This window comes from Fringilla coelebs, assembly GCF_963513975.1.
Source record: "Fringilla coelebs genome assembly, chromosome: 13".
Classification (NCBI taxonomy): domain Eukaryota; kingdom Metazoa; phylum Chordata; class Aves; order Passeriformes; family Fringillidae; genus Fringilla; species Fringilla coelebs.
Genome location: NC_140039.1, coordinates 21539127 through 21564476, shown reverse-complemented (window position 1 = coordinate 21564476; position 25350 = coordinate 21539127). Strand labels below are relative to the sequence as shown.

Genomic DNA, 25350 nt, shown 5'->3' with positions numbered 1-25350 from the left:
GCGCAGATGTACCCAGAAAATGAAGGATGGCTGGTGGCAATGCACCCTGCCAGGGCAGCAGCTGCCTCCCAGCACAGGGAATTTTCTCTTTTCTCCCCCCACACAGGGCTGCAATCCCTCAGCAAAACCCCGCATGGGGAGCTGGGACTCACCCCAGGGAGGGCACCACCAGCCCCCAGCCTGGGCTGAGGGAGGAGAAAAGCCTCTCCCGCCCCTTCCAGCTGCATTTCGGGGAGGAAAAGGCCAAAATCTGCTCCTGCAAAGGGAGCTGAAGTCCGTCCAACCCCTCCCCAGTCAGCCAGACACAGGCAGTGCCAAACCAGGGTGAAATCCCTGGTCCCACTGCTCAGCCAGCCCAGAGCCCTGGCCAGGTGAAGGGGGATTGACCAGCAAACAAGGATCTCCCACGGGAATCATCTGCACAGAAGGCACGTTTTCAGTTTGGTGGAGCAAAACCCAAATAAGCCAGGGAGCAAAGCAAGTGAAGGCTTCCCTCGAGCTGTTTCAGAGCAGAGTGAGGACCCTTTGCAGCAGTTTTTAGGGGCCATTATTGCCCATGGTGTGGACAGTTAGCTGGGGGCACTCTGAATTCCACATCATACCTCTGATATTACAGTCCTGCTGCAGAAATCAGTGCTCAAGGACGTTTAAACAGATTATTTCTGACCCACTCCACACGTGGCCTGTCAGGAACCTCTGTGCTCTGCATAAACGCTGGGAACTCCGAGGGCTGCTCACACGGGCCTGATGGGAGCAGAGCTTTCCAGCAGCCTTTGTGGGATTTCTCTCTCCTCCCTGAAGCAAACAGGCACAATATGACACATCTGTCATCATTCCTGCTCCACCACCCCGGCGCTGGCATGGGTGTGGGACCAGAATTTCATTTTGCAGACACAGCTGGGTCGTGTTTGGGACCTACAGAAGCAGCTCTAAGCCAAGAGCTCCCAGAGCTGCTCACACAGTTTATTAAAGGAGTTCACTTGCAAGTTTGATCAACACAAATGGAGACAAAGCAGCAAGCTTTGGCTGCTGTCAACTGCCACCAGACTCCTGGCACCACTGGCAGGTGCCAGCCCCCATCTGCCACTGCCACCTGGGGCAGGTGCAGTCCCAAAGCTGCAATCCTGCTGAGGGCCCCAGGGCTGGCAGCCAGTGCCAGGCTCTCACAGGGACAGGGAGATTCAGCTGCCACCTCCTCCCAAACTGACCAACAACAGGAGGTGAGAAAGGAGACCCCAAAGAGGGGAACAGCACAGGTACCTCGGGGTGCCCTGGCCTCTCCAGACACAAACCCCACACTGCTGACACCCCTCCTGGACAGAAATCACTGCTGACACCCCTCCCAGAGAGAAATCACTGCTGACACCCCTCCTGGACAGAAATCACTGCTGACACCCCTCCTGGACAGAAATCACTGCTGACACCCCTCCTGGACAGAAATCACTGCTGACACCCCTCCTGGACAGAAATCACTGCTGACACCCCTCCCAGACAGAAATCACTGCTGACACCCCTCCCAGGCAGAAATCACTGCTGACACCCCTCCCGGACAGAAATCACTGCTGACACCCCTCCCAGGCAGAAATCACTGCTGACACCCCTCCTGGACAGAAATCACTGCCAGGACACCCCTCCCAGACAGAAATCACTGCTGACACCCCTCCTGGACAGAAATCACTGCTGACACCCCTCCCAGGCAGAAATCACTGCTGACACCCCTCCTGGACAGAAATCACTGCCAGGACACCCCTCCCAGGCAGAAATCACTGCTGACACCCCTCCCAGAGAGAAATCACTGCTGACACCCCTCCCAGAGAGAAATCACTGCTGACACCCCTCCTGGACAGAAATCACTGCCAGGACACCCCTCCCAGAGAGAAATCACTGCTGACACCCCTCCTGGACAGAAATCACTGCTGACACCCCTCCTGGACAGAAATCACTGCTGACACCCCTCCCAGACAGAAATCACTGCTGACACCCCTCCCAGAGAGAAATCACTGCTGACACCCCTCCTGGACAGAAATCACTGCTGACACCCCTCCTGGACAGAAATCACTGCTGACACCCCTCCTGGACAGAAATCACTGCTGACACCCCTCCCAGACAGAAATCACTGCTGACACCCCTCCCAGAGAGAAATCACTGCTGACACCCCTCCTGGACAGAAATCACTGCTGACACCCCTCCCAGAGAGAAATCACTGCTGACACCCCTCCCAGAGAGAAATCACTGCTGACACCCCTCCTGGACAGAAATCACTGCTGACACCCCTCCCAGGCAGAAATCACTGCTGACACCCCTCCCGGACAGAAATCACTGCTGACACCCCTCCCAGGCAGAAATCACTGCTGACACCCCTCCTGGACAGAAATCACTGCCAGGACACCCCTCCCAGACAGAAATCACTGCTGACACCCCTCCTGGACAGAAATCACTGCCAGGACACCCCTCCCAGGCAGAAATCACTGCCAGGACACCCCTCCCAGACAGAAATCACTGCTGACACCCCTCCCGGGCAGAAATCACAGCTGGAGTGCTCTGCTCTCCAGAGCTGGGGGAATTCTCCAAACACAACACAGCACATCTGCCACTGAAGAGCCTCTTCCCGCGTTCAGATATTAAATAAAGAATATTGCCCCCTCAATAACACACAAACTGACATTGTTACTCCTGCCAAAAGCAGCCAAACGTGCTCATTAGCCATAAAATCTCCCAGCAAAGCATTTGCTCTTGAATATATTTGCTGACAAAACCACACAAGCCTCGCAAGAAGGCTTTACAGAGGAGTGTGTGGGCACAGAACCAGCACCTCTTGTGAAGGCCAGGTGATTGATTTGTTAACCCCCATTTCTTACATAACTCACCTCAGAGTGTGTCTGCCTGCAGGCTCGTGGGCACGGAAGGGAACAACACAAGACAAAGCCAAACCTCAAGTCAAGTCTTCTGCTCCATCATTTTTTTGCCATTACAGCTTTTACGAGCTCCTCATGCTCCAGATTTCTCCTGTCTGTAGCACAGGTGTGATCCACCTCAGGCTCCCTCAGCCTGTGTTCATATCCCCACAGCACTTTTCCCCTGTGGCACTCCTGGAGCTGCAGCAGGATCCCAGCAGGATCCCAGCAGGATCCCAGCCCTGCTCTGCCTGGCCAGAGCTGATGGAGCTCCTCAGCCTGCCCCGGGTGCAGCTCTCACGCTGCTGTCCCTGCCTGGGCCTGTGCTCAGTGACACAAGGAAATGACATTGCACATCCTCAGCTCTGAGCCTCAGCCCTTTGCAGGGCGAGGGGCAAGATTTAACCCTTGCCTTGCTGTTGTGGTACAGCACAGCCCTGCAAGGACAGCGAGAGCTGCAGCTCCTGCCTGGCCCAGGGGTGCCCCTCAGGTGTTCTGAGCCTGAATCCCCTTCAGCAGTCAAATGCACCGAGCCCACAGCACCCCACAGCCCCTGGGCCCAGCCCAGCTGCAGTCCCAGCTGTGCAGGACCTGGCTGTTCCACCCTCCCTCCTGCAGCAGCCATCAGCACATGGCCATTCTGCAGGCCAGTGGGTTGAAAAATCCCCTTCCCTGGCTGTGAGCTCATGCAGCAAGCTCAGGTAATTAAAGGTGTTTGTGCTGCTCAGGGCTGACGTGAGCAATGAGAGATTGCAGAATTTAACGAGGGAACGGCATCAACAGCATCCATTTCTGCAGCACACAGCAGGGCTGCTGCCAGCTGGGCAGGGTGGCACTGGGGACAGCCCTAGGGACCCAGGGATGGAGTCACCCTTCAGGATGGAGTCCCCCTGGGTCACAGAGCCTGGGCCAGGAGCTGTGACACAGGCTGCAATCCCTCTGCAGGGACTGTGCATGAGCAGCATTAAGGCTGGGCAAGGACCCAGCACTGCACACACCCCACCCCGGGAGTGGCACTGCCACCTCGTGTCACCAGGGACTGAGGTGACACCTGCAGGGACAGGAGCGGGGCAGCAGGAGATGCAGGGTGTCCCTAACGGTGCCAAAACCAGAAACTCCATCGACCCTGAACACCCAAACCCCAGCAGCAAACCCAAGAAAACAAGGAACAGAAATCAATTTGAACACGTTATTTTAGACAAATACCATCTGTTGGCAGAATATTCCTGAGCAACAAACACCACTGAAGAGGTGCTTGGGTCCAATTCCAATTCAAATATTTTATCAAAAAAAGGCAGGTTCAGCCAGGTCTCTTGCCAGCAGGTTAGACAGTTAATTACTCTCTTCACCAGCTCACTATTCATAACATTTATTTCCAAACTCCCTAACAGAGATGTTTATGGCATGTAAATTGATTAGTCTGAGGCCAAACAGATTCAGGAGGTGTTGAAGTGAGCAGGTTTCACGTAAATTGCACAGAGGATTACAGAGTGACTCAAGGTGCTTCTGTTTGTGGGGAAAAAGGATTGCGGGGGGAAGTTCCTGCCTGTGTCAGTGGCCGTGCTGGCCCCGTCCCTGTCCCTGCTGCTGTCCTGCCAGCAAAGGCTCCCCTGCTCTGGGGCAGCCCTGACCCCAGCTCACCCCAAACCCTGAGCTACAGGGATGTTCCTGATCCCAGGCGAGGCTTCATCTCCCACTCTGCTCCCCACGGCAACGAGCAGCGCCCAGCTGCTTGCCCGGGGAGCAGGGAATCATCCAGGGAATTATCCAGGAGCAGGGAATCATCCAGGAGCAGGGAATCATCCAGGGAATTATCCAGGAGCAGGGAATCATCCAGGAGCAGGGAATCATCCAGGAGCAGGGAGTTACCCAGGAGCAGGGAATCATGCAGGGAATTATCCAGGGAGCAGGGAATCATCCAGGGAGCAGCGAATCATCCAGGGAATTATCCAGGAGCAGGGAATCATGCAGGAGCCCACATCCCTGGGGTTGATCAGGGAGCAGGTCCGTGCACAGCCGTGCCCATGGAACCACTGATCATCATCAAAGCCATTCCTTCTCCCAAGCACTCTCTGGCAGGGCTCAGCCACAGCCACAGCTCCCTGACTGCGGAGCTGGGCAGGGACAAGGGGACCCCAGAGCTCCTCAGGGCCCCAAGCTGCAGTGTCCTGCCATGGGGAGCTGGGCAGGGACAAGGGGACCCCAGAGCTCAGCTGGGCGCGCCTGCACGGGACTGGGGCAGGAGCCCTCCCCAGGGAGAGCTGAACAGGAACAGCAGAACAGGGCCCCAGGGAGAGCTGCCCTGTGGGGTCCAGCCAGCACCTCCAGCCCAGGGATGGGCTGATCCCAGCTGCCCAGGGATGGGCTGATCCCAGCACCCAGGGATGGGCTGATCCCAGCACCCAGGGATGGGCTGATCCCAATTCCCCAAGGATGGGCTGATCCCAGTTCCCCAGGGATGGGCTGATCCCAGCTGCCCAGGGATGGGCTGATCCCAGTTCCCCAGGGATGGGCTGATCCCAGCACCCAGGGATGGGCTGATCCCAGCTGCCCAGGGATGGGCTGATCCCAGCATCTCCAGCCCAGGGATGGGCTGATCCCAATTCCCCAAGGATGGGCTGATCCCAGTTCCCCAGGGATGGGCTGATCCCCGCTGCCCACTGAGCCCAGGAGCAGCTGGTGTCCACGGGCAGGAGCCCAGGCAGGTCTCTGCAGCCCTAGCACAAGGCCAACACCTGGATAAAGCAGGTTCAACAATTTCACAGGGAATTTTCCCTTCACCTATTGATTTTGACAGTTCTGGGATACTTGCACAAGGAACAGGATGGGAAAACATAATAAACCTGGGACCTGCTGAGTTAACTGTACCCGGAGAAAGAGAAGCAATATCACCAAATTTCCCAGGAGAACCTGAGCTTCCTCGGGGAGCCATCCATTCCTTCCTCCTTCAGGCACATCAGCTCCTCCAGGAGAGATGTGTTTGTGTTTGTGTCAGCCCCTCCAAGCATGAGAAGTTGCATTTTTAGGAGCCAGCAATGCAGGGGAGCTGCTCAGGCAGCTCCTCACATCTCTCCAGTGCCTCACAGGCTGCCCCACACACAGCAAGGGCACCTCCCAAGCTGAGATGGGGCAGGGCAGGGCATGGAGGGGCCCATTCCTCGTCTGAGACCCACAGGGAGCACAAGGAGCCCCCATGGAGGCAGGACCTGTCCCTGGCCACGCTGCCTGCAGCCATCCTCCCCTTTCCTGCTGCTGGAACCACAGGAGCTCAGACACCAAGGAAAACCCAGGCTAAAACAAACTGAAAGCAGCCATGGGAAAAGCAAACCAGCCCAAACACAGCACTGCTCACCCTCCCCAGGGCAGGCTGGCTCCCCTCCACCAGCAGCACCTGAAGCATCAGAGCTCCAGCCAGTCCAAGCAGCTCTGGCAAGGCTGGAGCTGCCCTGAGCACAGAGTGCAGCCTCCCAGAGCCAGGCCTGGCTTAAAGCCCAGCTCTCCTGTGGCCAGGGGATCTCTCCCCAGCCTAAGTGCACCAGGTGCATCTCTCCAGCCTAAGTGCACCAGGTGCATCTCCAGCCTAAGTGCACCAGGTGCATCTCCCCAGCCTAAGTGCATCAGGTGCATCTCCCCAGCCTGAGTGCACCAGGTGCATCTCCCAGCCTGAGTGCACCAGGTGCATCTCCCCAGCCTAAGTGCACCAGGTGCACCTCTCCAACCTAAGTGCACCAGGTGCATCTCCAGCCTAAGTGCACCAGGTGTGTGTCTCTCCAGCCTAAGTGCACCAGGTGTGTTTCTCTCCAGCCTAAGTGCATCAGGTGCATCTCTCCAGCCTAAGTGCACCAGGTGTGTGTCTCTCCAGCCTAAGTGCACCAGGTGCATCTCCAGCCTAAGTGCATCAGGTGCATCTCCAGCCTAAGTGCATCAGGTGTGTGTCTCTCCAGCCTAAGTGCACCAGGTGCATCTCCAGCCTAAGTGCATCAGGTGCATCTCCCCAGCCTAAGTGCATCATGTGTGTGTCTCTCCAGCCTAAGTGCACCAGGTGCATCTCTCCAGCCTAAGTGCACCAGGTGCATCTCTCCAGCCTAAGTGCACCAGGTGCATCCCCAGCCTGAGTGCACCAGGTGTCTCTGCCTCCCCCAGGTGCCAGGCTCAGGAGCTGTGCTGCAGCAGGGATGGAGCTGGCCGAGCTCTGAGCCTGCAGTCCAGGGCAGGAGGGTGTCAGCTACAAGCACTGCACCCCAAGTCTGAGCTTGGCACAGCCCTCAGCAAGGAGAGGGGTGGCACCTGGCCTTCCCTGTGGCACCAGAGCCCTGCTGCAGGCAGAGCAGAGCACGGCCATGGCCTCACAGGGAACCCTGGGCAGTAAAATCAGACAGCTGCTCCTTTCAGCCTTGCATGGACACAAACACAGCCACAAGTGCCCCTGAAGCTGCCCTGGGCACCGGGCACAGCTCTGCTGGGCTGCCAGCAGGCAAAGGAAAACGGCTGACTGCTCTGCCCTCACATCAGTTGTTGTGTCCCAGGTTTGCTGCAGTGAAAAGTCATCAAGTGTTTTGTTATCTGACCTGAGACACAGCCCCAGGTAATTCATAAAGCCAGGTTTGTCAACAACAAGGAAACAGAGCAGATCTGAGGAGAACCAAGGAAGCTGCTGAAGCTCTCCTCAGTCTGTCTGCCAACACAAGCAAGAGAGAGAAAACTAAAACACGAGTTACTCTGCAACCCAACATGGAAAAATCTGGTTCAGCTCTCCAGCTGATTGCAGAGAATCAAGTACCATGAAAGGGAAGATGGCCTTTGTGGAAGGCACCCACAAGAGGCTGCAGAGCAGCAGCCCTGCCAGAGGATCCCACAGCAAACATTTCTGTCCCTTCTGGAATGAGGACCATGACAAAGAGAAGTCTTTACTCACCCAGCTGTGTGCTGCAGCTCCTTCCCTCCTGCACCTGCAGGGTCCTTACCTGTGGCTCTGCAGAGCTGCCCCTGCCCAGGGAGTGCAGACACCCGGGGGGACCCCAGGGACACAAAGCACAGGGCAGAGCTGCCCCCCAAACCTGCACCAAACACCCTGGCTCTCCCCTCTGGGGCTGTGTTTGAAAATAAGGACTGGGGAAACGTCCCCTGAAGAGTTATTGCCACAATAATTACTGAGGACAAATCACATCCTCTAGTAGCTTTCCCTGGGATGTATTTAATAGAATTTATTTTGGTTATTTCCAGGAATCCTTGACTTCTCTAGACTCCACAATTGTCTTTATTATTGTAAGAAATAATCCAATAATACAAAAGGGACTGCCTTAGATATATATTTGTGTGAGAAACTGGGACACTTGAGTGATGAGAAGGGAAGTTAGTGAGAGAATCTCAACTTCTGATCTGACCCTGTGGCCATGAGGCTACGAGGGTGAGGAGAGAGGTCTTTTTATGGAAACATTTAACACAACAACAGGAATACAAATCAAGCTCCATTAATTTAGCTTTAAATTTTAATGGATCAGGATGTGCAGTTTACATAAAGAAGGATTTGCTTAATAAAATATTAATATTTTTTGCTAAAAGAACTGTGAATTGCAAGTTAATATAGGTTTCCTTATATAGAACATCACAAGTTGAAAAGCACTGAAAGAGCAAATCAAACACAGAAAATCAAAATGAGCCAAAATTCAAGGAGAGTGAAATATTGTGTGTGATCAGCCTCCAAGAGTGGACCCTCGGTGACCCACATGACTTACTTGGTTTAACAAAAACCATGGAAACATTAGAAATAGGAACTGTGGGGGCTCTGGTTCCACGCCAGGGGTGGCTGTGACCCCTCTGTGGGCAGCCCAGGGCACAGAGGGCTGGGGGAGCTCAGGGGTCCCCACAGGTCACAGGGCCAGCCCCAGATGTGACACCGAGTCCAGAGAGAGCCTGGGCTGGGAGCACCCCTGGGGTCACCCTGGGTCACCCCCTGGGCCACTGTGGGGTCACACCCCATGCCTCCTCTGAGTCACCTTCGGTGTCATTCCCTGGGTCACCCCCCGTGTCACCCAGTGTGCCCTGGCCACCTCTGGAGGGCTGTCAGGGCTGGGCCACGTCCCACAGCCTGCCCTGTCACCCTCCCAGAGGAGATGTGGCAGCAGAGGCAGAGCAGGAGCCACAGCACACCAAGAATTCCAGTGTCCCTGGGCTGGGAGAGCTGACTGAGGGAGGAAACCCTTTTTCCACAAACACCCAGGAACACCCTGGTTCTCCTCAGGCTGTGTGGCTGAAGAGCCCAGGGGAACTGCAATCTCTGTCCTTGGGGGCTGGCAACCCTCCCCAGGGAGCCAGGCAGAGGCAGAGCTGGACCTGAGCAGAGGCACAGAGCCAGCAGGGATCCTGGAGCCAGGCAGAGGCAGAGCTGGAACCCTGCCCCAGGGACCTGAGCAGAGGGCACAGAGCCAGCAGGGATCCTGGAGCCAGCCAGGCAAAGCTGGAACCCTGCCCCAGGGACCTGAGCAGAGGCACAGAGCCAGCAGGGATCCTGGAGCCAGGCAGAGGCAAAGCTGGAACCCTGCCCCAGGAGCCTGAGCAGAGTGCACAGAGCCAGCAGGGATCCTGGAGCCACCTGGGCACAGGCCAGGCTCAGGGGCTGAGGCTGACAAGGTCCCCAGCTCTCCCACCCACCAGTCCTGGGGCTTTTTTCTGGGAAACATCAAAGGGTATTTGAGCACCTGCTCCTACGTGCCAGCTTTCCTTCAGGCATCATCCCAGACAGGCCACCTCATTCACAGGGTTAAAAACACCAAAGTGACTCACTCCAAACACACTGCATTCCAGCCTTCCAAAGACGAGAAAAACCCAAAAGCATCCGCGCAGCAGCGATAAAACCTGCGTGACCACCTGGTGTCTGTGTCAGCCTGAGGAGCTCTGGGTACAGGGACAGGGCTGCAGGGCAGGGCAGAGGGGGACAGTGTGCAGAACCCACCGTGGGGCTGTGGGGACAGGCCAAGGTCCCTGTGGTTTGGGCAAGGGGCAGGGGACTCACGTTGAGCTGCAGGTCGTCCGTCCACTGCCCCACCAGGCGGTAGCCGGGCGTGCTGGTGTTGCTGCTGTGGAACTGGAAGATGTCGTAGCGCCCCGGGGCGTCCCCGTTCTTGTTGAACATCACTGGAGTGCCAGCACTGCCTGGGGGGAGAAACGAGACAACATCCAACCACCAGCACCAAACAAAGCCAGGCTGTCCTCTGGGCTTTCACACTGGAAACACGCTCCAGGCCAAGGCCAGCATCCCACAGCCTTCCAAAGGGGACACTCTGAGACACTGCCATCATCCCACAGCCTTCCAAAGGGGACACTCTGGGACACTGCCATCATCCCACAGCCATCCAAAGGGGACACTCTGGGACATTGCCATCATCCCACAGCCTTCCAAAGGGGACACTCTGGGACACTGCCATCATCCCACAGCCTTCCAAAGGGGACACTGGGACACTGCCATCATCCCACAGCCATCCAAAGGGGACACTCTGGGACACTGCCATCATCCCACAGCCATCCAAAGGGGACACTCTGGGACATTGCCATCATCCCACAGCCTTCCAAAGGGGACACTCTGGGACACTGCCCCACCCAGCCCTGCCCCACAGAGCCATCATCCCACAGCCTTCCAAAGGGGACACTCTGGGACACTGCCATCATCCCACAGCCATCCACAGGGGACACTCTGGGACACTGCCATCATCCCACAGCCTTCCAAAGGGGACACTCTGGGACACTGCCACCACCCAGCCCTGCCCCGCAGAGCCACCATCCCTGCCCTACCCTGCTGCCTGGAACAAACACAGCGAGCCCAGGTGAGCCCTGCCTCACCCTGCCCTGCCCAAGGCCACAAACAGCAGCAGGGTTTCTTGCTGCCCTGCAGGAGAGCCTGCCTCCCATCTCCCCGTGCCCAGGGAGTGCTCCAGTGAAGCCACTCCTGTGAGTGCAGCCTTTAAACGCTGCTTCCCCCCTCAGGAAATGGCCCCTCTGCTCCAGAGCAGGACCCCAATTACCTTTATTTACCAGGTCAATGGTAAATAACACCTTGTCACTCCAGTGACAAACACGGTAAGGGCAGGACCAGAGAGCCCCAGCCCTTCCCGTGCTGGCAAAGCCTGGAGCTGCCCTGCCACCCGAGCCCGCCCTCAGGTGAGCTATCAGCAGGACACCTGCATTTTAATCAGCACAGCACTGCCTGGGAGCCTTCCCAAGAGGAGAACTCAAAGCAGTGCCTCATTTCCTCAGAGCTGCAGGAGCAACCTTCCGGGTGACATTTATTTCCAGACATATTAAAATAGGCTTGGTGGGGTAGAGTAATATTGTGTCAAGATTGAAGATTATGACAATCCTCCAGCATATCTATATTCAAAGCTTCCTCCTCCTGTGTAACTTTCTTTCCCTAAAGCAATGAAAAATCTCTCCTGTTGTAGCACTGAACTTTAAGATTATCGTTTTCTTCATGATTCCCATTCTTCATTGAATTCCAGGGAGTGAAAAAAAGATTTGAAGGAGTGAATTAGCATAGTCTCCCTTCTAGCCCTGGTAAATTGTTTCCTGTCTCTCCTACAATCCTCGGAGATCAGATACAAAATCAGTTCAAAGGCTGGTACAGAAAATCTCCCACCGAAATCTCTCCTGGTTGGTTCCTTGTGAGCACCAGGCAGATATTTAATTGTCATTACAGATTGATGCAGCCAGAATACATTGGAGTGGAAACACTTAGAGTCAATCAGAAGCAAGGGCTGTAATTCCTTGGCTCCTCAGGAAAGGCAGCAAAGTGCTAAACGGGATTTGGCTGATCAGCACTCTTAGGGCTGCTTAGGGTGAGTTAGGCTCAGCTTTGTCAGAGAGACGAGAAAGGGACACCTGGAACAGCAGGAGCTCAGGTGAGCTCCCAAAATGCAACAGAGACACACAGGAGGGCCCAGGGCTGCTGGGCAGGAGGCAGATGGAGGATGGACACCACGGTCACAGCCACCCCAGAGCCAGTGCTGGGCCCAGCCCTCGGGGGACAGCCAAGAACACAGCACAGCCACCTCCGTGGAGCAGCACCCCAAACCCCAGCAAAGGCACTGAAAGGACCTGGGGTGCCCGTGGGTGCAGCAGGGGGGCACAGCACCATGGGCTGGAACCTGCAGGGACCCCAGAGGCACAGCACTATGGGCTGGAACCTGCAGGGACCCCAAAGGCACAGCACCATGGGCTGGAACCTGCAGGGACCCCAAAGGAACAGCACCATGGGCTGGAACCTGCAGGGACCCCAGAGGCACAGCACCATGGGCTGGAACCTGCAGGGACCCCAAAGGCACAGTGCAGCAGGGCTGGAACCTGCAGGGACCCCAAAGGCACAGTCCCAGCAGGGCTGGCACCTGCAGGGACCCCAAAGGCACAGTCCCAGCAGGGCTGGCACCTGCAGGGACCCCAAAGGCACAGCACCATGGGCTGGAACCTGCAGGGACCCCAGAGGCACAGTCCCAGCAGGGCTGGAACCTGCAGGGACCCCAGAGGCACAGTCCCAGCAGGGCTGGCACCTGCAGGGACCCCAGAGGCACAGTCCCAGCAGGGCTGGAACCTGCAGGGACCCCAGAGGCACAGTCCCAGCAGGGCTGGAACCTGCAGGGACCCCAAAGGCACAGTCCCAGCAGGGCTGGCACCTGCAGGGACCCCAGAGGCACAGTCCCAGCAGGGCTGGCACCTGCAGGGACCCCAGAGGCACAGTCCCAGCAGGGCTGGAACCTGCAGGGACCCCAGAGGCACAGTCCCAGCAGGGCTGGAACCTGCAGGGACCCCAAAGGCACAGTCCCAGCAGGGCTGGCACCTGCAGGGACCCCAGAGGCACAGTCCCAGCAGGGCTGGCACCTGCAGGGACCCCAAAGGCACAGTCCCAGCAGGGAGCTCAGTCCCCCACAGTCCCAGCTCACCGTGGCTCAGGACAGAGCAGGCAGGAGCAAGCCCTGCTCACAGCCTGGGCTGAGGGCACAGGAGCAAGCCCTGCTCACAGCCTGGGCTGAGGGGCACAGCCAGCCTGGGGAGGTGGATCCGTGGAGCAGCTGGAGAGGGAAGCCCTGCTGACCCCGGGGCAGGCACAAGTGTCCCTCTCCTGCCTTTGAAGCTGCAGTAATTGGGCTCCAGCCAGGGCTCTGCTCAGCAGGGGCCAGCCCTCCTTAACCTCTGGGTGAGGCTCTGGAGCCCTTTCTGTGCCACCTGTCTGCAGGGGCTGTCAGTCCTGGTTTGCATCACTGCAGCGTTCCAGCCTCAGCTCAGGCTCCTTTCATGAAATAATGAAATTAATTAAAAGTGATGTATGAAAACCTCATGGCAGAGAGGAAACAGCGTTTCAGAAATAACCCTTGATCTTCCAATCATTAAAACATGTCGTTATTTCACTGGTGTTTGATCATTTAGGATTTATTTTCTTCCTGTTAAGATTTCCCAGATTCTGCTGAGCCCACTAAGCAGTTCAGAACCTGTGTCAGTCTCCAGGCTGCAGCTTCTTGCTCATGCAGAGCTGTGACAATTTAATTCAGTTCCCAACAAAGGAGCTGCCTTCTCCCCACACAGACACAGGGCACTTGACACCTGCAGGAAGCCCTCAAACCCAGACACAATCTGACTGAATTTGCAGGGTTTCGATCTCTTAATCACTGCGAGATGAGAAATGAATTATGGAGAGGAGGACAGGAGTGACACAGGTGTCACCAGCCAGGGAGTTTGGTACTCAGGGCATGTCCGTGGCAGTTTGGGCACCCGAGGGGCTCCCACGAACAGCATCTTCAGCTTCTCACTGGCAAAAACACAGCTGCACTTCAAAACTTCCACAATTTCACTGGCTGAGCACTTGAGGTTTAAAGTCTTCCATATTTTAAGCCTTTTGTCCTCCAGGACACAATCACAAAATGCACACTGAGCTTCTCACTCAGATCCAGCCTCTCCATCACAGCCTGGCTGCACTGACGGCAGCACCTCGGCAAGGAGGGCAAAGCCCCAAAGCAGGGGGGTCCCAGCTCGGGGCAGGGGGGGTCCCAGCTCGGGGCAGGGGGGTCCCAGCTCGGGGCAGGGGGGTCCCAGCTCGGGGCAGGGGGTCCCAGCTCGGGGCAGGGCCGGCAGGGTGGGTCCCAGCTCGGGGCAGGGCCGGCAGGGGGGTCCCAGCTCGGGGCAGGGTGGGCAGGGGGGGTCCCAGCTCGGGGCAGGGCCGGCAGGGGGGTCCTAGCTGCATGGGCTGAGCAGAGCTGCTCCCCAGCAGGAGGACGGCCAGCTCTGGGGACACTGAGAGCAGCAGGACAGGCCGTGCTGCTCCTGTCCCTCACAGCTGCACAGAGCTCCCACTGCCCCACCCTGGCACCAGGAAAATCCCCTGGAGCACCGGGGAGCAGGATCTGCACCCAGAGCAACCCCGGCCCAGCCCCATGGGGGGGTCAGCAGGGGACAGGGGGTCAGCAGGGGAGGGGATGGTCGGTAGGTGACCGAGGATGTCAGCAGGTGACAGGGGGTGCCAATAGCTAACTGGGGGGGTCAGTAGGTGAGGGGGGGGTGGTCAGTAGGTGAGGGGGGGGGTGGCCAGTAGATGACGGGGGTGGTCAGTAGGTGACGGGGGGAGGGGTCAGTAGGTGAGGGGGGGATGTCAGCAGGTGACCGGGGAGTCAGCAGGTGGCGGGGCCGTGTCTCACCGTTGAAGTTGACGCTGCGGATGTACTTGAGCAGCCGCTTGCCCCCCGCCTGCTCCATCTCGGGGCACAGCCCGGCGCTGTCGGCGCACAGGTCGCGGTTCATGTGGTGCAGGGCGTGGGCCATGGCGTACACGGCGTCGATCACGAACTGCACCTTCCCCTCCTGCTCGTAGTGCGAGTCCTTCCCGATGCGCTCCTGCCCTGCGGGGACACACGGCGACACTCAGGGACAGCGGGGACAGCGCTGCCCTGGCCCCGGCGGAGCCTGAAGGAGCTGCGCCTTCAGCCGGGACATGAAAACGTTCTGGGCTGCAACGTTATTGATTAAAGCACGACCAAACAAACCTCTGTCACTGCTACCGCAATCACCGGCGCTGCTCGCCAGTCACGCTCCGTAACGCAGAGAAGAGAAGAGAATCCTGCCCGAGCCCGCGGGGACATCCCGGAGCCGGCTCCAGGCTCGGGGCTCCCCCAAGCCCGGCTCTGATGCTCGGGGCTCCCCCAAGCCCGGCTCGGAGCGATTCCAAACCCGGCTCTGAGCTCTCCCAAGCCCGGCTCTGATGCTCGGGGCTCTCCCAAGCCCGGCTCTGATGCTCGGGGCTCCCCCAAGCCCGGCTCTGATGCTCGGGGCTCCCCCAAGCCCGGCTCTGATGCTCGGGGCTCCCCCAAGCCCGGCTCTGATGCTCGGGGCTCTCCCACGCCCGGCTCTGATGCTCGGGGCTCTCCCAAGCCCGGCTCTGATGCTCGGGGCTCTCCCAAGCCCGGCTCCAGGCTCGGGGCTCCCCCAAGCCCGGCTCTGATGCTCGGGGCTCCCCCAAGCCCGGCTCGGAGCGATTCCAAACCCGGCTCTGAGCTCTCCCAAGCCCGGCTCTGATGCTCGGGGCTCTCCCAAGCCCGGCTCTGATGCTCGGGGCTCCCCCAAGCCCGGCTCTGATGCTCGGGGCTCCCCCAAGCCCGGCTCTGATGCTCGGGGCTCTCCCAAGCCCGGCTCTGATGCTCGGGGCTCCCCCAAGCCCGGCTCTGATGCTCGGGGCTCTCCCAAGCCCGGCTCTGATGCTCGGGGCTCCCCCAAGCCCGGCTCTGAGGCTCCAGAGCTCAAAGCAAGGCACAGCCGGTTTTAAACCTGGTGCTTGTTCTGCTGCCAATCCCGGGCTCTAATCGAAACTCAAAGCCAGATCAAGGGAAGCAAGAGTTACTTCAGAGAAGCCACCGTGTCTGCGGAGAGCTGAGGAACGCGCCGGCAATTAACGGGTAATTAAGGGGCAATTAACGGCACCTCGGGATGCTCCGGTCATGTCACCCCTGCTCCCGGCCCGCAGAGCCCCAGAGGTCCTGCCGAGTCGCAGGAGTGCCCGTGAAATGCTGCAGCAGGAGAGAAGGATCGGCATCCCCGAGCTGAGCCAAGGGAAGCACGGCCCCAGGAGCCGCACCCCGGGCACTAATTAATAAATAATTAACAGCGAGCCCCTGGGGAAGGGGGAAAGCAGAGCACGGGAAAGAAACCGCCGGCAGGCAGCAGAGCTCAGGAGCAGGGAGGGGAGAGGCGAACCGAAGCATGGGAGGCTGCAGGCTCCTGCCTTAACCCCTCCGGCCCCGCAGACACAGGGGTGCCCCGGTGGCCACGGCCACAGGTGCCTCTGCGCCCTTCTGGTCACCCGAGCAGGCCGGGGGGCTCTGCAGTTAGGGGCAAACCGAGCCTGGAACGAGGCACTGCAGGCTGAGAATCAGGAATCTGATTTATTCCTTTCCCCTGAAACTGTCCTTAACCTCTGGCAGCGCCCAAGGCCAGGCTGGACAGGGCTGGAGCAGCCTGGGATAGTGGGAGGTGTCCCTGCCATGGCAGGGCTGGCACTGGGTGGGCTTTGATGTCCCTTCCAACCCGGCCCATTGCAGGATTCTGTGATGGTTGAGGCACCCTTTACCAAAACCCCCCAGTTTTACACCTCAGCTCCTCTGGAAGCCCTGGAATCCTGCAAACAAGGGAGCAGAAAAAGTGAGTTTCCAGCTGGTGAAGTTCCAGGCAGGATCCTTTTCATTATTCACTCCCTCTCACTGATTACAGAACTTATCAGGGTTTCAAGCCTGACAAGGAAAATGCTTTTAAGTGGTTTCAGCTCTGGAGCCAAATGAGCAATGCAGCAGGAAGGGATGCCAGGGGAGGGGATCTGGGATTGAAATGCTGCACACAAACAACACTGATAAGCCACAGCAAGTTCCAGAAGCACGGCTGGGCACACGCACAGCAGGAGGAAAACCTGCAGCAGTGGAGAGGTCTGGGAGGGGAACCCAAGTAAAACACACCTGGAAAAACCCAGAGCAATGTAACAGTGTCCAGGCAGGAAAATAGTAAAGGTTTCTAAATCTCAGTAGAATTTCCAAGAACAAGGATGCTTCCCTGTGCTGGAACAGCCACTCAGCTGGGTATTAAACATCAGCTGTGCACAGTAAATCCAGATGTGGAGACAAACAACTCCTCACCCCAACCATGTCTGAGTTTATACAGCTGGCAGTGTGCTGTCCTCACCAAAGCACAGACTGAGTTACCTCCTAAAGAGATCCTACTGCAATTACAAGCTGAACCCAAACCTGAAGCAGCAAAGAACCTGCAGAACAAATGTTATGATTATGAAATGTTATGGACCAAATATTCTTCAGACTTCAAAAAACCAGCAAATATCCAAATCAATGGGCCTGGCTGAACGGTGCTCCCTCCAGTTTGTGTCACCCTCCTGCTGTTGCAGTGAGCAGCAAATCAGGCCCAAAGTCCATCTGCAGCCAGGAATAAACCAAAAGTGATGGGCACAATTTCAATTCCAACTTCAACATTATTGTGAGGAGTATTTCCCCCTCTGAGGCTGAGCTGAAGAAGTCAGGCAGGAGTTTTACCACAGGCTCCAGGAGCAGCTCCTGTACGATGGGAGTATAGAAATTCAATTATTAATTACTCTGCAGGAGAAGTTAGCTCCCAAAGGCACTGAGCTGCTCCAGAAGAAAGCAGCAGGAGCAGTGCTGTGGGTGCCTCTGGGGAAGGGGCAGAGACCCCCCAGCCCAGACTGTCAGGACATCCTGGGGGTCCCACGGAGGCAAGGCTGGAGAGCCAGCCTAAAACATGGGGGCAGCAAGGAACCACGAGCCCTCTGTGCTGTCAGAGCAAAACCATGGAAAGTAAAAACAAACACCATCTGCACCGTTCCTGCTCCTCTTTGAGAGCTGCACCGTTCTGTTCATCTTTGAGAGCTGCACCATTTCTGCTCCTCTTTGAGAAAACTGCACCATTTCTGCTCCTCTTTGAGAGCTGCACCATTTCTGATCACCTTTGAGAACTGCACCATTCTGTTCATCTTTGAGAGCTGAACCATTTCTTTTCATTTCTGAGAGCTGCACCATTCCTGCTCCTCTTTGAGAGCTGCACCATTCCTGCTCCTCTTTGAGAGCTGCACCATTCCTGCTCCTCTTTGAGAGCTGCACCATTCCTGCTCCTCTTTGAGAGCTGCACCATTTCTGCTCCTCTTTGAGAGCTGCACCATTCCTGCTCCTCTTTGAGAGCTGCACCATTCCTGCTCCTCTTTGAGAGCTGCACCATTCCTGCTCCTCTTTGAGAGCTGCACCATTCTGTTCCTCTTTGAGAGCTGCACCATTCTGTTCCTCTTTGAGAGCTGCACCATTCCTGCTCCTCTTTGAGAGCTGCACCATTCCTGCTCCTCTTTGAGAGCTGCACCATTCCTGCTCCTCTTTGAGAGCTGCACCATTCCTGCTCCTCTTTGAGAGCTGCACCATTCTGTTCCTCTTTGAGAGCTGCACCATTCCTGCTCCTCTTTGAGAGCTGCACTATATCTGATCACCTTTGAGAACTGCACCATTCCTGCTCCCCTTTGAGAGCTGCACCATTCTGTTCCTCTTTGAGAGCTGCACCATTCTGTTCCTCTTTGAGAGCTGCACCATTCCTGCTCCCCTTTGAGAAGAAGGTGCTTTTTTGTTGTTTTTTTACCGTGGGGATCTGCAGGAGCCACACAAGACCGTGGTTTGCCTCGCAGTGGAGCAGCTGGCACCTGGACACAGCGTGGTTTCAGAACACTCTTGTGTCCCACGGGTTTGCAGTGAGTGCCTGGGGACGGCAGGAGGAGGATGAAACACAAAAGCAGTTTATTGGCAGGAGCGTTTCTTGCCTCCACAGGATCTATTTGAAGGTGATGACAAACAGCTTAACCCCCCCTTCCCACTCGAGGCTGGAGTGCTCCTCATCATCAGATTCCTGAGAGAGGGAGCAGGGGGCCGGCTGCAGGCACATCCTCACAGCAGAACAGCTGCAACAAAGGCAGGGAAAAAAGCTCCAAAGCCCGAGTGCAGAGAACAGAGAGGAAGAATCCCACTTGTTCCACGTCTTTCAGACAGCAGCAGTGAGATGCAGGTTTGAGAGCTGCTGGTCTCCCTCCTTCATCTCGGCACGCAGAGGAGAGACGTGCCTGTTCCCAGCGCCTCTCCTTCAGCTGATCCCGCTGCACTCATTGTTATCACCACACAACAGAGGGGATGTGTTAGGGGGAATAAATAGCATCTCTAGGACGATTTTTATGGCATATAATTCACACAGACAGACATCAAAATCCCACTCCATCGGTGCTGGCGCGAGATGAGTTCAGAGACTGCTTCAGTTCCTGAAGAATTAAACACCTTTTCAAAGGGTCTCGCACAATAGTGCTGCTGAGAGCCTGCTGATAGCCATCATTAACAAGAGATTTAATTTAAAGATTGTGCAATGCTCACGGTACCAAGCAGGCAGCTCTTCTTTGCACAAGATGGAATTCGGCAGCCGGGGAAGTGCTGGCAGAAAAATCTCGGTGTGCATCGACCCCAGCACCATCCCAGAGCCCTCCTGGGGGACAGGCACAGCCCCCCCCTCCACAGATACCCTCCCTGATGTTCCCAGGCCCTGCACACACAGCCCTGAAGGCTTCTCCACATCAGCTCTTCATGTGAAAAGAGCTGAGGACCGGGGCTCCAGAGCCACCCACAGCATGCCAGGGTGAATATTGCACTTTGGAGGAGCAGAGGGTGACAAGGAGGCCTCTGTGCAGTGAAATCCCTGCACTGCCACCTGACACAGCCCTCCAGGACCGGTGACAGCTCTGCAGGGACAGAGCCCCCCAGGCCAGCCTCAGCCACCAGGGCTCATCACAGACAAAACCCTTTATTCATCCCAGCACCACCCAGCAATCCCCAGGGCATTTCTTGGGGAAAGCAGAGGAGCTTTTACATTTCTCCTGCTCACCACAAAGCATGGATAGCGCTCCAACCCAAACTCCCCCCACACTCCTGTGGGCCAGGACGTGTGTCCAGGAGTGCTGAGCTGCTCCCTGGCACCCAAACTCCCCCCACACTCCTCTGGGTGGGAGTTGTCATCAATTTTCAGTCAAAGTAAAGCAAATCCTCCCATGAACTGACTTCCCCTGATCACAACTGCAGGCAATCATCCACCAGGACACATTCCAGCTGCTGCTGGGAGATCTGAAGGGGTTGGGGGAAGGCTGGGGGGCCACCAGGTGCTACCAGCTGTGGCTTCTGTGTCACAGAGGCACACTGTGCTTCTCCAGGCTGGTCCAGTCATGGAATCCCAGAATGGGTTGGGTTGGAAGGACCCCAAATCCCACCCAGATCCACCCCTGCCATGGCAGGGACACCTTCCCCTGCCCCAGCTGCTCCAGCCCCAGTGTCCAGCCTGGCCTTGGGCACTGCCAGGGATCCAGGGACACCACAGCTGCTCTGGGCACCTGTGCCAGGGCTGCCCACCCTGCCAGGGAACAATTCCTTCCTAAATTGTTCCACCCTCCACCTAAAAGAAGCCCACACCTCCAGCCGCCCTTCTCTCAAAGCAGAGCGCTCCTGGAGCCCGTTCCCAGGGCAGAGGGGGAGGATGAGTTCAGGCATTACCTGTGCACTTCCTGTCCGTGTCCTCCTTCTTGGAGCCCGTGATGGTCAGCTTGCAGTTGAAGTTCTCCTCCCAGTACTCTGCAAACCACACGTTCCTCCTGTTGTTCTCCAGGGTGCGAGAGGTGAAATAGGTGTCAAAGCCTGCGGGGGGAGAGGGCACGGCTGGGTCCTGGCAGCTGTGCCTGGGCAGCCTGGCACTGACCTGGGTCCTGGCAGCTGAGCCCTGGGCAGCCTGGCACAGATCTGGGTCCTGGCAGCTGTGCCCTGGGCAGCCTGGCACAGACCTGGGTCCTGGCAGCTGTGCCCTGGGGAGCCTGGCACACACCCTGGGTCCTGGCAGCTGTGCCTGGGGAGCCTGGCACACACCTGGGTCCTGGCAGCTGTGCCTGGGCAGCCTGGCACAGACCTGGGTCCTGGCAGCTGTGCCCTGGGGAGCCTGGCACAGACCTGGGTCCTGGCAGCTGTGCCTGGGGAGCCTGGCACAGACCTGGGTCCTGGCAGCTGTGCCCTGGGCAGCCTGGCACAGACCTGGGTCCTGGCAGCTGTGCCTGGGGAGCCTGGCACACACCCTGGGTCCTGGCAGCTGTGCCCTGGGGAGCTGCAGCCTGGCACAGGGACATCCCAGAGGATGCTTGGGCACTCCAGCTGCCCTGGCACTGCAGAGGAGGGTGCAGGGATGGAGCAATGAGCTCTCACAGCCCAGCCCCTGGCACTGCCCCATGCCAGGGCTCTGCAGATGCTCCTCCCATGGGAAGGGGAACCTCCCTGGCACTGCAGCCACGGATTTCCCTGCTGGGGAGAGCCAGGCAGGCTGGCACAGCACAGGAGGGAGCAGAGGCTCAGGAAAACCATCTGGCACGGGAAATTAGCACGACAGTCCTTCCAGCAGGGATAAAAATAGCACAAAGGCAGCTGTTTGCAAACTGGAGAGGAGGCTGGGAACAGGGTCAATCCCTGTTCTCCCTGCTCTGTGTGCCACTGACCCAGCTCCAGGCTGTGCCCTGCACACAGCCCAGCCCCAGGCACAGCCGGGAGCAGCAGCACTGAGGCTCCAGAATCAGGCTGCAAGCTCAGGGATGCGGGTCCCTCCTCCAGGAGAGGCAGCAGGGGTTTGTCACCAAGGCCAGAGCACAGCCCCAGCCTGAGGCAGCCCATGGGAAAGGCAAGAAAAACACCAGGTGGGCTGGGGGAAGCCCTTCAGTGGGGACTGCAGCTGGAAATGAAACCTTCTCACAATAAAACGGAGCAAAGTGCAGGAAAACAGATCCTGGGGGGGCAGAGAGCCCCAGCCCTCCCTGCTCTGCTCGTCCTGAGGCAGGGACTTCACCTGGGCCTGAGTGTGAGTTGGTTAAAGCTCCTGGGACACCTGCTGCAGCTGGCTAATAACCAATTAGTGACTTAGGAACATTTCTGTGCCAGCACTATTTCTCTACCCAAACCTTTCTGTGGTTCCATGATTACCATTTATAGGACTGAATTCCCAAAGGAAAACATTCTCATGGATGGGTCAGAGGAATATTCAGAAAGCAGCCGGGTTTTAGGGACACACAACCAAACCTTTCTCCTGTAAACCTGTGGGTTTTGGTTTTCCTCCTAATTAAAAGAGCATTCCAAAGGGGATATCCAGTCCTAAGATCTACAATATCCATATGGCTGGGAAAGAGCACCAAGAAACCCTCCCACGTGCCAAACTCACTGACCTCTGGGGAAAGTGCTCTATAACTTAATAATGTGAAATCAATGAGTCCTGATAAAACTGTAATAGAATTCCATATGAATTACTCTGAACCTTTACAGATTTAATAACAAATAATAACATTCCCATTGATTGGTTTAATGATCCCTCTGCATTCACAGGCAGGAATATGGATCCCTATTAAAAAGGGAACATTTTTTACCATTCTTTCCTATTGACTGGGACAACAGGGGGGGGAGGGGGGGCAGTGGGAGGGCTCAGCTCTGGACAAAGCCCTGGTCACTCCAGGCTCAGCCCTGGACAAAGCCCTGGTCACTTTGGGCTCAGCCCTGGTCACTCTGGGCTCTGCCCTGGTCCCTCCAGGCTCAGCACTGTGCAGCCCCCTCTGCAGTGCAGCTCCTGGGAATGCTGCTCCTGGAGCCAAGGTCCTGGAGGCCCCCCCAGACACTGCCCTCCTTCCCAGCCTGGGACAGGAATCCGGGCTGGTTTGGGCTGGAAGGAGCCTAAATCCCACCCCAAATGCCAGCAGTGCCACCCTGCCATGGCAGGGACACCTTGCCAGCCTGGCCTGGGCACTGCCAGGGATGGTTTCACCAGCCAGGACTGTCCCCACAGCGCTGTCCTGCAGGTCCATCTGTGCCAGCGGGGATCTCAAATGCTTCTCTCATTTCAGACCCTTTTTTGGAACAAGCCTGACCCACAAACCCTCAGGTGAACGAGGCAAACCTTCTAACCACACAGCTGGGCCTGTGCTTCACCTTTCTGACCTGAACACATCTGAGCAGAGCTCACCCACACAGAGCTGGGACAGCCGAGCTCAGGGGCTCTGGGGATCCCATGACCCCACAAAAACCACTGGCTGCTGAAATGCAAAAGCAGGAATAATCACTTCTCAGCCTGCTCGTGACCGAGCACGGCACTGCTGTGACAAGATTTAGTGATTCCCCAACACTCTCCATATTTCATACTTTAGCAAATTACTTTTTCAGCAAATACCTCTAAGAGATATAAATAGCTCTTTTATGAGATTTTCCAAATTACAATGAATCTCTTATTACTTCAAATCACTGTGATTTGATTAAATAATTATTTTTACACATAGAAAGATGATACTACCTAAAGGGTTCATTTATTTTCCCCTATGGGATAAATATGTACACGAACCACATTGTGATGAGACAGAGGGGAAAAGGGGGAGCTGGAGGGGGGGGAAAGGGACAGGATCCCAAAGCCTGGAGGAGCTGGGCAGGTCCAGGTGAGGGACAGGGACAGCACCAGCAGGGATGCTCAGCAGAGCCAGGAGATGAACCCTGCTGGCCCCACTGCAAACCCCAAAGGATGGATTTCACACGTGGCCCCTCTGCCCCCCTGGGATGCCACTTCTGCCAGGGCTGGGAACTGCTCTTGCTCAGGAGGCCAAGCCAGGCTGGGGCTCTGCCAGGGGCAGGGGCACCTCGGGGACAGGGGGGCTGGGTTTGTCCCCAGGAGCACAGCAGGGACAGGGACAGCCTGGCAGCAGGGGTTTGTCACCAGGAGCACACCAGGGACAGGGACAGGGGGTCCTGGCAGCAGGGGTTTGTCACCAGGAGCACAGCAGGGACAGGGACAGCCTGGCAGCAGGGGTTTGTCACCAGGAGCACAGCAGGGACAGGGACAGGGGGTCCTGGCAGCAGGGGTTTGTCACCAGGAGCACACCAGGGACAGGGACAGGGGGTCCTGGCAGCAGGGGTTTGTCACCAGGAGCACAGCAGGGACAGGGACAGGGGGTCCTGGCAGCAGGGGTTTGTCACCAGGAGCACAGCAGGGACAGGGACAGGCAGGGCAGCAGGGGTTTGTCCCCAGGAGCACAGCAGGGACAGGGATGGGCTGCAGGACACAGGCAGGGCCAGCCAGGAAAAGCAGATTTTCACCCAGTGAAATCGAGGTGAAGTCAGGATCCAGCGCTGGGCTGGCACCAGTGGCACCAGTGGCACCAGTGGCACCAGTGGCAGGCAAGGGAAGCTCCCAGCACCCCCAGCAGGAGCAGCAGGGCTGGCTGTGAGTGCCAGGTGCCACCAGCACAGAGGAGCTCAGAGGGACTTGTGTCACCTCTGCTTGTGTCACAGGTGACTTGTGTCACCTCTGCTTGGGCACTGCACCAGCACACACCACAAACCATCCCCTGCACACACCACAAACCATCCCCTTCACGTGTCTCAAGGGACTTGAGGGGCTCAGGGCTTATTTAATAAGGAAAATCATTAAGCCTAATTTAACCACATAATTATTGACCCAGTGCATTTGCCATGTGCCTCGAGTGCTCTCATTGTCACCCAGGTGAGAGCAAATCCAACATATTGACCCAATTTCACTGGAGCAGGGATGGGATCAGTTTATGATATTTTTACTCTCTATTTAGTCCCAAGGATGTCCACACTACTGACAGGCAGTTATTTACCACACAGTAAATCATCACCTGCTATAATTATTGATGCCAAATGAGCTGAAAGCAGCTACTCAAACACTTTTCCAATTTTGCTAGCATTTAACCCAAAGTAGTTTCATTTACTGGCATTAAACTCAGGATAAAAGCATTAGGTGGGGAATGACAGCATCAATTTTAGGACAGCAAGCCTCTCTGCAGATTTTCTGCTGCTGCCCAGGCACACACTGTGGGGTGGTGTTAAGACAGTCTACAGATATTTTTTTGACCTTCTTGCTCTGCAAAAAGGCCATAAAATAAATTATTTCATTAACTTCCATCACGCCATGAAAGTGCTTTGCAGCTGTTTTCTTTTTCAATAATTGAGATTGTAACTGTGCAAAAGGGTATTTCAGGTGGTGTCACATCTGACTTTTTATAACCATGACACAAATCAGGCACAGAGGAAGTTCCACTCCCTCCCAACCCACTGGATGTTTCTTCCCACCAGCTTCCCGAGTTCCATTTTCCAGTCTTTTACCAGCAGCTGCTCCACAGATGGCCTGTTCCATTTATTAATGCAGAGCAGCAAAAGCAAAGAGATGCAGGAGGTCAAAATGCAGAACATGAGAGTGCTTTTCTCCCTGCTCAGCAGCCACTGACAAAACGCTCGAGCCTCTCCCTAAGAGCAGCTAAACTCCAGTCACTCACTGCATAATTTAATCAGGGTGAAAATACAGAAATCCCTCTCTGCTGGGA

The 25350-nt window shown here is 56.6% G+C and overlaps 1 protein-coding gene across 1 annotated transcript in view; it reads right to left on the bottom strand.

Annotated features, from left to right (window-relative positions):
• The window catches only part of GRM7 (glutamate metabotropic receptor 7), a gene marked incomplete at its 3' end in the record, with an annotated part of 165023 nt that overhangs the window by 35114 nt on the left and 104559 nt on the right, over positions 1 to 25350 (bottom strand). Inside the window, exons 5-7 of the mRNA XM_084214301.1 lie at positions 20495 to 20635; positions 14567 to 14767; positions 9907 to 10046 (exon numbers count right to left, since the gene is read on the bottom strand). Of these exons, the coding sequence (XP_084070427.1) occupies positions 9907 to 10046; positions 14567 to 14767; positions 20495 to 20635 (482 nt within the window). The remainder of the gene's footprint in view (positions 1 to 9906; positions 10047 to 14566; positions 14768 to 20494; positions 20636 to 25350) is intronic.